The sequence below is a fragment of the Vigna unguiculata genome, chromosome 1 (assembly GCF_004118075.2).
Source record: "Vigna unguiculata cultivar IT97K-499-35 chromosome 1, ASM411807v1, whole genome shotgun sequence".
NCBI lineage: Eukaryota > Viridiplantae > Streptophyta > Magnoliopsida > Fabales > Fabaceae > Vigna > Vigna unguiculata.
This window is the reverse complement of record NC_040279.1, coordinates 30,878,468-30,888,503: the sequence shown is the minus strand read 5'-3', so window position 1 is coordinate 30,888,503 and position 10,036 is coordinate 30,878,468. Positions and strand designations below refer to the sequence as shown.

Here is a 10,036-nt window from a genome sequence, read left to right as displayed (position 1 = left end):
CATATTCTAATAACACCCGAGGAGAAGATAGTTGTTACATAATGAGAACTTCACTTCTGCAATACTTTTAGTTTTCAAATATCCTGGACGATAATGAAGCGCATTATAGTTAATGGGCGAAAAGGAATGATTATATAAATGTGCAAGTTTTTAGGAAGTTTCAGAATCGAAAGATGTTCACATAATGAATAATGAATGGCATGGTCCTGAAGGGACGGTTCTGAAGAGCAAACCCAGAAACAATGTGAAGGCTGTGGCTTAACTAGTTTGTGCATTAGCATAATCGGTAAAAAACAGAGAGATGCTAGATGAAGACTAAAATGTTCAAGAGTACTTACGCTGCTAGATTGAATAAAAGTACAAAAACAAACGGGGAAGTAGCGATCAAATCAACACTTTCCAGACATGTTTTCCAGTAAAAAGAAATCCTTAAGATATTACAGAAGAAACCTACGTCAAACAGAACGGTAACAGCAACAACACAAATTACATTTACATCTCTTACACAAGAATAAGCTAAGAAATTTAAAATTTGCCTCTGATCCTATAAAAGATTATATATATTTTCCCTTCAACTACAAACTCTAGCGATCTTTTAAAACGGAGAGTAGAAGAGGGTTGTACAGAAAGCTGTTCAGTGTTGAAACTAGAGCCTTTGCTTCACCCGCCTCCCATTTATGTCACTGCCATCAAGCAGTGCTTCATTCCTATGCTTGCACATGAAGTCCGAATGCTCAGTAAATCTGGCCACGTACTCCAATAGCTCAGTCAGAACAGATGGGCAACTTTCCTTCAAGTACTCAAATCCGTCAGTTTGCATCACAGCTGAAGAATCAAAACATGAAATACAATGGTTAATGATAAGAACTTCATGGATGAGGGATTAAGAAAGTTATCATCAATTTCATCCGAGATGGCAACAAAATTTTACAATAGAAAACTCTTGCAATAACCATCTAAAATAAACGTGTTTTAAATATGAGTACCAAATATTTCAACCATTCAACCAAAATCGTGGAAGAAGTTTACTGATTGTTCCATGATCTAGGAACCTTTTTGTCTTCTTTTTCAATGAAAAATTACGAGAAAAGGAAGCAGAAAGCAAACTTAAACATTTACAAAGAGAAAAATTATTCATAAAGGTTTTGGTATAAATTAATGGTGACACAAGTCTTCGAGGTCAACTTGGGACAACCAGAAGTTTTAGCATGGATTAATAATATAATAATTAGTTACATAAAAAACATCACTTTAAAGTAAAACCATATAATCCCTTTAAAGCTTAGCAATTTTTTCATGCAAATACAAACTGGAAGACAATGACAATTGACAGCATCACTACTGATATTCAGTGACAACTCTAACTTGCAGACAACTGTCACAGTCCCCCTCTAATACTGTACTTCTTCTGGTAAGTATTCAGATGGAAAAAAACAAACCTCTAAGATTTTCAGAAGTAGCAATAAACTTGAGACAAACAGCTTTCAGCTGGAAACAGTGGTGCTGCTCTGCCAAGGCTAGAGTCGTAGCCACAGTATTAATTGCTACATCTTCACAGAGACTTGCTTCACACGTCAGCCTAAGCCTCTCAAGACCATATCGATCAGCTGCTGCTAGAAGATGCTGAGCCATCAAGGTTGATGCCCACTTTGAGTTCAACCCAGTAAGCTCATGCATATCTGGCAGTGAGTCCCAGTATATAAAATGAAGCAATGCCTGAAAAATAAAGACACGACACAACTGACAAAACATTCTACATGCATATTGCTCACTGCGATTTATCTAGTTCAACAAAGACAGACACAGTCACATTTGAGTTAGACCCAAGCCTTGCATAGTTGCATCCTGTACGGAACCAGAGTCACCCCGTACACCCATAATGCAATTACCAAAAACTAAAAGCTTGAAATTTCTCTGCATGTTTAAATTATTAAAGAAACTATTTATTATATTTTGCCAACACCCGATTAAATTCATTAACCAAGCACTTTGTTTCGACGGAAGATGGAAAGTGAGAAAGTGGAAAAAAGGAAAGAAAGAAAGAGAAAGATGAAAAAAATGAGTAGAAATGCAAGTGACTTGAAAATGGATTAGTGTGTCTTGTTCAGTAAGAGTGATTTTACAACTATCACTATTTTATGGGCATAAGCAGCCTGTACAACTTCTGAAAGGAGAACGTAGACATGGAGTTGCTTAGTTCAGTTTGAGAAAATATTTCCCGCTTCCACTTTAATTTAGGAACGTAAGGGAAAAATGAAAAAGAAAATAATAAAAGGTTGTTTTCACCTTTTCTCTATATAAACTTTTAAAAACAAGAAATAAAATAAAAACAAGATGGCCATTTTTTAAAATTAAAAATGAAAACAGAAAAAAACATTTTCTCAAGCCAAACAACCTCGGAGGATCTACAAGCACATAATGTTTAATTTAAATGAGAAAGGTCCATGTGTTCTCTTTGACCTACCACCAACTGAGTCATCCAACAGCAAATGATACTACCATCTGGGCAGAGATACCACAAAATTTTCAACTTATCTGATAGCCATGCATATGAAGAAGAAAAAAAAATACAAATACAATGAAATGTGCGCATTTTCAAAAGGGGACAAGCACGAAAAGAGATACAGATTGAAACCACATTAAAATGTGTTTTTGCAAACCTATTGGAATACAGTAAAAGACTAATTAACACAGGTACCAGAGCTGAGCGGGTATAAAGAAATACAAATTCCTAATAATGGAACTATAAAAAAACAGTCAAGGAAAAAAATGCACACAATCATTTAGCTCACGCGGTTAGGATGAAGAGCAAAATAGAAATCAAAACCACATTAGGTGACCACATTACAAACAAAAACAAATAAAAAATGGGAAGCACAAAGAGCATTTAACAAACCTTGAAAACTGGAGCCTCCATGTCTTCAACTTTAATACACTGGGTATTCTGATCTTTCATAGGACCAAAAAGCTGTGCTCTAAAAACAGGTGACCGAGCTGCTAATACCAATTTATGAGCAGAAAAAAATTCTCCGTTCACTTCAAAATTCACATCACTTCCTTTACGACTTTCAAGTAGCTGCCCAAATTGATGACCAATGCTAGAAGACGGTATTGCTATCGTATAGATTTTAGGACCTTCCGTACGTGACCTCACAACACCAACACTACAATTCACAGATAGACAATCATCTTTAAGGTAGTCCGAAGTTTCTAGAGCTGTTCTCTTAAAAAATCTTTTGTAACCCCTGAAACACCCAAAACATCAAATAATTAGTTAATACAAAATACAACAAAAAATCAGTAAAAGGACATGAAGCCACGTACAACGTTCAAGGAGAAGAAGGGGGTAAAGATCGTAACTTGAGGAATGTAAAAGTTCTACATGGATCATAAAATGCTTCCTAAAATGTAAAACTATATTTATACATACATGCATATACATTAAAAAAAGTAGCATAGATAAGAAAAATATACAATAACTCAATAAATCATAAATAACTAAACAGAAAATAATAGGTCCAAACATAACAACACTCAACAGACCCAAACACACTAACTAGGTCCAAACTGAACAGAACCAAAATAGGCCAACACATACCAATTAGCTGCCACACAACACTCCAACACCTACATACAACAAAAAAAAGGATGCTTCCAACCAGTACAACTATGCCAACATCTGGAAATGGTAATAACCAACAATGATGGTGTCAAAGACCAATAGTGAACTGCAGATTGGAAAAGAGCATCTTTGTTCGTCTAAGCGAAGAGCATCTCTGTCTTCTTCTTTTCACTGCGGCGGAGGCAGCAGGAGTGTTGTGCACTAAGAAAGGATATTTTAGCCTTTTTGATATTAATATGGTGTGCACTTAACAATGATGGGGTGCAAGAAGCACAAACCATGTGCGAATTCTGAAGTGGACGCATTGTGTTTGGGCAAGCCCAATCAAATCCAATTTCATTGTTAACAAAAACCTAGTTTCACCGAGACAAGTAGTGGCGGCAAACTCCATTATTATCGTTGTCACTTTCATCCAAATTCCAAAACCCAGACAAGGCTTAAAAGGTATTAGGGTTTTCTTTCTCCATTATTATCGTTGCCACTGCCAGACTTATTCCTTCATTCCTCTCACACTCTCTTCTACTCCTCCTCCACCACCCGCGTTTTGGGAAACCAGAAGAGAGCACCCTCGTTTCTCCTCCACCCACGTCGCTGGCCAAGAAACACGAAGGCAGAGTGCAGGCCATTCACGGCGTCTCCTTTCTCCTCCACCGTGACATCCACCACGTCGCTGGCAGGGGCAGCAGCGCCACCATCGGACTGCGATTGACGAACGATTTCGACAGCCACGACCACCACGAACACAGGTTTGTTTGTAATTTGCGTTCTGGTTCCCTTTTCTTTCAATTTGTAACCTAAATTTATGATTTTCGTAACCCTAAAATTGGTTTCCTGTAATTGGAAGTTATGGTGTATGTGTGGTTGTTGTTGCTGCGATTTGTCCTTGTTTGGATTGGACCCATTCTGTGAATCATAATTGTTGTGCTGTTGTTGGTTAAATTTTCCCCCAATTTCAATTTCGTAGTTGCTGCCGTTTTGGTGTGGTGGTGATGTTCATTTCTTTTTTTCTTGTTTTTCTAGTGTTACTATTTTTTATCTGACTGTGTGATAGGCTGATAGTTGTGGTTGTTTTCTTTGTTTGTCTGTTTATCTGTAATCATGTTGGAGATATGTGGAGAACATGTATTTCATCCTTGCACTGTGATCAAATAAATACTGCCACTGTTTCATATTGTTCTATCATCCTTGAGACAAAAATATGTTCTTCATTAATGATTGAATTATATGATAGAAAGTACCAAGTTGCAAAGTTGTATGTGCCGTGTTTGCAAAGCTGGGATTGAGTTGTTTGGCATTAACTTAAACTGAAATTTGCTTATACACTGCAGTATATTTGATGTAGAACTATAATGCCACCTCCTTTTTAACTGTTCTGAACTCTAATTTGTTTGAGGCATCTCTACCGGGGTTTGATGATGGGGAGATTTCAGAAGATGCTCCTATTGATTTGGAGGGTTTAGATGCTTCTGCAGCACATGTTGCCAAACAAATTATACAACCTCTCATCCATAATTAATGCTTCTGTTTTTTTTTATGTAACTGTTTGCACTTTGGTAATGCTCCATGCCTAAAGTACTCTAATTCAGACTTGTTATTGATGTTGCAACAGTGTCTTGATGACTTGCAGAGAGCAAAATGTCATTTATATATATTGTAGGGTTGTTTGTTTTGTGATCAGTTATATTATATACTGCAGGGTTGTTTTTGTTGCAATAATTTTGTTGAAATCTGATTTTGGACTGAAAATGTAACATATGGAAAAAAGCCCGTGGCTAGCCCGCCAGCCCGCCAGCCCGCCAGCTTGCGGGCCGGGTTCAAAAGTGTAACCCGTTTCACCCTTGCGGCCTAGCCCGGCCCGACCTGTATAAATCGGGCCAAAATCGGGCCGGGTCAAAACGGACCGGGCTGGCCCGTTTTGACATCCCTATTTATTATGTTTTGACAACGATATTGATATCTTCTTAGCCAAATATGTCGCGTCCACTTCAACACATAAAATGTGAGTATTTTATTTTATAAAATAAAGTATTTATTTAATATATTTTCCTGGTCCCAACACATGCTATGCATTAATAAAGTAATAAACTTAGTATTAATGTACTTATACAGTATGAAGCCGACCACAAACTAATTTCTTTCTGTCTTTAATGGAAATTCGAACGTTGACTATCAAGCCGGTGAGTACCATTAGTTTTTCCATTTTGGAAGTTTCTGGATCCAGCAATTTTTTTTTTTGTTGAGCTGATGGATCGCAATAAAAACCTAATTATTTTTTGAGGTTTGTGGAAAATACTCAGGATTTGAGGTGCGGGAAGAGATAAGAGCATGAGTGCATGAGTGAGGGCACGAAAGGAGGGAGCTTTTGGCTACAGAAAATCGTTTATTAAGCCGAGTTTCTTTCAAAAATGGAGCAGAGTCTCTGTTTGATGGCATCTCATGGTTACCCAACTGGCCTTGTCTTACACCCATAACTGGGTTTGCCGGGCACCAACATGAAGGTAACATTAACAAGTTGTGGTTTTTATGTTTTTTCGCAGTGTTAATGAATGGAATGGTGTTTTACTGTAAAATGGGTATGTTGATTAAAGTTTTCAGTGAGGGATTGTGCGTATGTGACATTGGCAATGGGGATTAGTTTTTCGTTTTAGGTAATTTATAAAGGGTATAGATTATTCTGCAATTTATATATACCTTATGATGAAAGGAATAGAATAAGAGATCATCCTACCTTTTAATCATTCGTATTCGTAACTCATTAGGGCTATCTGTGGAGGAGGGAGGGTTCATTTTTCATTTCTAAATTTAAGTATAAGCTATTTTAGTAAATGAATTATGATGATTTGAAGGTTACACGATAATCTCGCATTTCATCTGTCTGATTTTGTAGATTTCTTAACTGTGAATTGTTCCCCTATGATAACAAAGTTTCCCCACAACCAAAACTGATATTATTTTGACAGTGTTGTGCATGCTTAATTTAGTTTCTTATATTTTTTAGTTTGTTTTTCAAGACAGGGCTACCAAATATCCTTTCCTTCTCCAGTACCTGCAAAAAACCAGACCAGACAGACCCCCGCGAAGCAACCCACCGTCGACGAGAACGCAACTTCAAGAAAGGGTTCAGTCTAAGAAGGGTTTGAAATCCACGCGAGAGACGAAAGGTTAAAGAAACTGGGGATTTAGGGTTCTTCGAAACCCTTGAGAATCAGATTTGGGGATTATCTTGATTAGGGCTGCCAACGTTTGGTGACTTCAAATTCGAAATAGACAACCTAAAAAATACGTTGTTTTTTGGTTGATTCTAAACAAAGCATTCATTCATCTACGATCTACGATCACAGAACTAATGCAGTCTCTCAAGTCACACCATGCTGTTTCATCTTCTCTTTTCAATCAATTCTCTTATCAGTCTATGACATTCTTCCTCTCTTTCTCAACCAAAAGCCGTTGCCTACACTTCAACGAAACCACTTCAATAATTGATTACCTGAATTCCGACTTGCAGTTCTCCAGAACCCAATCCCTTTATGTCTCCAAACGTGTTTCAGGGTGCAGATTCCCTCAAAACCCCTTATCAGTGCTCACTTTCTTCAAACAAATAGGCTTTTCCCAAAGCCAGATTCTCTCCCTGATTCGTCAAAGACCCCAGATACTGTTTACAAACGTTGAGAAAATCTTGAGACCCAAAATTCAGCTCTTTCAGATGTCTGGATTCCAGGGTTACGAGTTATGCAGCTTCATTTCAAAGAATCCCTCAATTTTGACTCATAGCTTGAAGAAAACATTGGTCCCCTCAGTTGAAGCTATTAGGAAAATTGTCTACGACCAGAAAGATTTTATTCTTGTTTTGCACAGATGTGGCTGGATACTCCCAAAGTACAAAAGAATTATGGAGAATGTCGTCTTCTTGGAGAGTTGTGGCATTCTTGGGACTCATCTTTCATTGCTACTCAAACTTCATCCAAGGCTTTTCGTTGCACAGCGGTCTACTATTAAAAACAATGTTTCTCGAGCTGTAGACTTGGGTTTCCGTGAAAATTCAAGAATGCTTGTCCATGCAATTCATACATTAAGTTGTTTGAGCGATAAAACATTTGAGAGAAAGTTGAAACTAATTAATTGTTTTGGTTTTTCGAAGTATGAGGGCCTGCAAATGTTCAAGAGAACCCCGACTTTGTTTAGAACATCAGAGAAGAAGTTGAAAGTTGGAATGAAATTCTTCTTGCATACAGTTATGCTGCCCAAGTTAGTCCTTATTCACCAGCCTAAGATTTTAATGTACAGCATGGAGGATCGCGTGCTTCCTCGATATAAAGTCTTCCAATTGTTGAAATCAAAAAATCTCTGCAAGAAAGTCCCCAGTTATATTCATGTGTTGTGCTTGTCTGAGGAGATGTTCTTGGACAAGTATATATCACAGTTCAGAGAAAATGCAGAGGAGTTATTAGTAGCATACAAGGGTCATTATCTGGAGGCATAACCATACCTTCAATTCTGTTTTTTCACTCTTCCACAGGGTTCTAATACTGAAATTATTTAGATAGTGTTATGCATAACCATGGAATGTCTCATTGTAGTAATGAAGATGGCTTATTTATTGTATCTGTTTATTGATTATGCATCTTTCTTTCCCATGGTAATTTGGTGGTCATAAGAACCTTGGAAGATCCACACGAAAATAAGCAATCCACTTTGACTGCTCCTTTAAAGAGGTATGCAGAGTATACTTTTCTTGATCTTGTTGACCTGTTCCCCAGTTGGGATATGCTCCAACGTTGAATTGTAAACTTAGCCTGTATTCATCTTCCAGCACCCTTGTTTAGCTTTTAAATCGCTGAGCATTAATTAGACTGTTTCTATGTTGTGAATTATGTAAGTTAATTTGATTAGTCAAATTTGTATGTGCCTAAGTAGGATTGATATCGAGTTTCCTTTTACTCCCTTCCACCTTCTACTATTAAGAGAGAAAAAATCAAGAACGTGGGTTGCATTAGTAAATCTTAGGTGGTACTTGAAAGTTGAAACCATTGAGACATTATTATGCTGCTTTATTGTCAACGTTTAAGACTGCTTTTTTTAATGGCTTTTCAATGAGGGACTAAAGGTATGCATCACTGCTTTCACTTGTTTATCACTGGAATATATTTGGTAGTATTTGAACTAAGCTAAAAAATGCCAAAATATAATCCCTTCAACTGCAGCTGCAACAAATCTTCTTACAATCTCTTGGTAGTAATTGAACTAAGTAAATTTTTGTGCTTATTCTGACTTCTGAATATCGTTATTTGTCTTTGGTTGCAGCAAACTGCTCAAACGCAGTCCTTTTTGGCTTTGGAATTGTTGAACAATGCACTAAGCGTGATAAAATTATAAATTTGCTAATGTCTGAGACTGCTGAAGCAGGGATAGATGGAGCAAATCTATCTTTGTTATCGAAGTTGATGAAATTGCAGTTGCCAGGCACTAGTGAATCTCAGCAACCATTGTCATCCCTTATCTATCCAACTAATAAATTCATCATTCAGAAGCCTTTACTGCATTTTGTTCAAGCTTCAGCCCTTTCTTCTAAGATCACGGTTCATCCAGATGGTCAAATCACATTTATGGGTACTGCAATTGAGTTGAAAGATCTTGTCTCTGTAGTTGCTGAGTCATACTTATCAAAAAACACACAAAAGGGTGAAAAGCAATTTATGCTTGTTCCACACTTCAATTGGTATAAATATTTTGACCATATTGACTTGTTTAAACAGATTCTGATTGTCCAGTCATCTGAAGGACTATTTTATATGCTTACGAATTCACTTATCTTTTATAAAAGTGATAATATAAATTTCTTTATAAATTATGTTGATCTTTGGATTAGCATCAACCACTCTGCATTAGTTAGAATTCAGCATCTAAATAACAGTTTTACCAAAGCATGTTTTTCCTTGTTATATATTTAACATAATAATAAATTTAAAACATAATTAAAAAAAATAAAAACAAAATAAAAACTTAAAATGGGTAAAAAAAATTACATTCATTACGTATTGTTATTAATGTAGCCCAAACACTAGTTTAAATAATATATTGAATATATAATAAATGGAAAACCTTTATTAGCTTACAAATTATTGACGAATCCAACAAAAAGCACAACAGATCACCAACATGTTTGGTCAAAGACACTCTAATTACATGAGTAACTCTTGCTAACTCAAATAACATTTTTTTAGTAAAAATGTTAAATAAAAATACATGCATTAGATTTTTGAAAGCTTAAAATATAAATTGATAAATAATAAATAAATAATTTTTCCATAAATCCAAAGTTGATATAATTTTGTTTTTTTATATATTTTGTAAAACATTTGTCCCATAATTTAAAAAAAAAAGTGTAATAATTACTTAAAACACTAAATTTGGAAA

At 36.1% G+C, this 10,036-nt stretch overlaps 2 protein-coding genes across 10 annotated transcripts; one reads left to right on the top strand and one right to left on the bottom strand.

Moving 5' to 3' along the window:
- Positions 1-321: 321 nt before the first annotated feature.
- Positions 322-3,278, bottom strand: LOC114174422 (BTB/POZ and MATH domain-containing protein 2-like). Its single transcript, XM_028059268.1, has 3 exons — positions 2,897-3,278; positions 1,440-1,716; positions 322-825 (listed from the first exon to the last, which is right to left on the bottom strand). The coding sequence occupies exons 1-3, from the start codon at positions 2,954-2,956 to the stop codon at positions 647-649; spliced, it is 516 nt and encodes a 171-aa protein (XP_027915069.1). The 5' UTR covers positions 2,957-3,278; the 3' UTR covers positions 322-646.
- A 481-nt stretch (positions 3,279-3,759) lies between these two features.
- On the top strand, positions 3,760-9,377 carry LOC114174368 (transcription termination factor MTERF5, chloroplastic-like). 9 transcript variants are annotated; one of them, XM_028059230.1, is made up of 5 exons: positions 3,760-4,066; positions 4,179-4,368; positions 5,920-6,120; positions 6,638-8,334; positions 8,924-9,377. In XM_028059230.1, exon 4 carries the CDS (start codon positions 6,969-6,971, stop codon positions 8,100-8,102), a length of 1,134 nt encoding a protein of 377 aa, XP_027915031.1. In that variant the 5' UTR covers positions 3,760-4,066; positions 4,179-4,368; positions 5,920-6,120; positions 6,638-6,968; the 3' UTR covers positions 8,103-8,334; positions 8,924-9,377. The 9 variants fall into 9 exon arrangements, 6 of the variants coding, with proteins under 6 accessions (XP_027915031.1, XP_027915028.1, XP_027915023.1 ...); XM_028059227.1 differs by lacking the exon at positions 3,760-4,066 and adding an exon at positions 5,797-5,799 and having other exon boundaries at positions 4,080-4,368; XM_028059222.1 differs by lacking the exon at positions 3,760-4,066 and adding an exon at positions 5,732-5,799 and having other exon boundaries at positions 4,080-4,368.
- The last annotated feature ends 659 nt before the right edge of the window (positions 9,378-10,036 follow it).

What these genes read in the sequence shown, in the direction of transcription:
- LOC114174368 (XM_028059230.1), top strand. Translation starts at nt 6,969, where the DNA reads ATGCAGTCTCTCAAGTCACACCATGCTGTTTCATCTTCTCTTTTCAAT.
- LOC114174422 (XM_028059268.1), bottom strand. Translation starts at nt 2,956, where the DNA reads ATGAAAGATCAGAATACCCAGTGTATTAAAGTTGAAGACATGGAGGCT. An exon ending in TGGAGGCTCCAGTTTTCAAG is followed by an intron (nt 1,717 to 2,896) that starts GTTTGTTAAATG and finishes TTTATTTTTCAG; the next exon opens with GCATTGCTTCATTTTATATA. An exon ending in TACTTCTGAAAATCTTAGAG is followed by an intron (nt 826 to 1,439) that starts GTTTGTTTTTTT and finishes TTGATTCTTCAG; the next exon opens with CTGTGATGCAAACTGACGGA.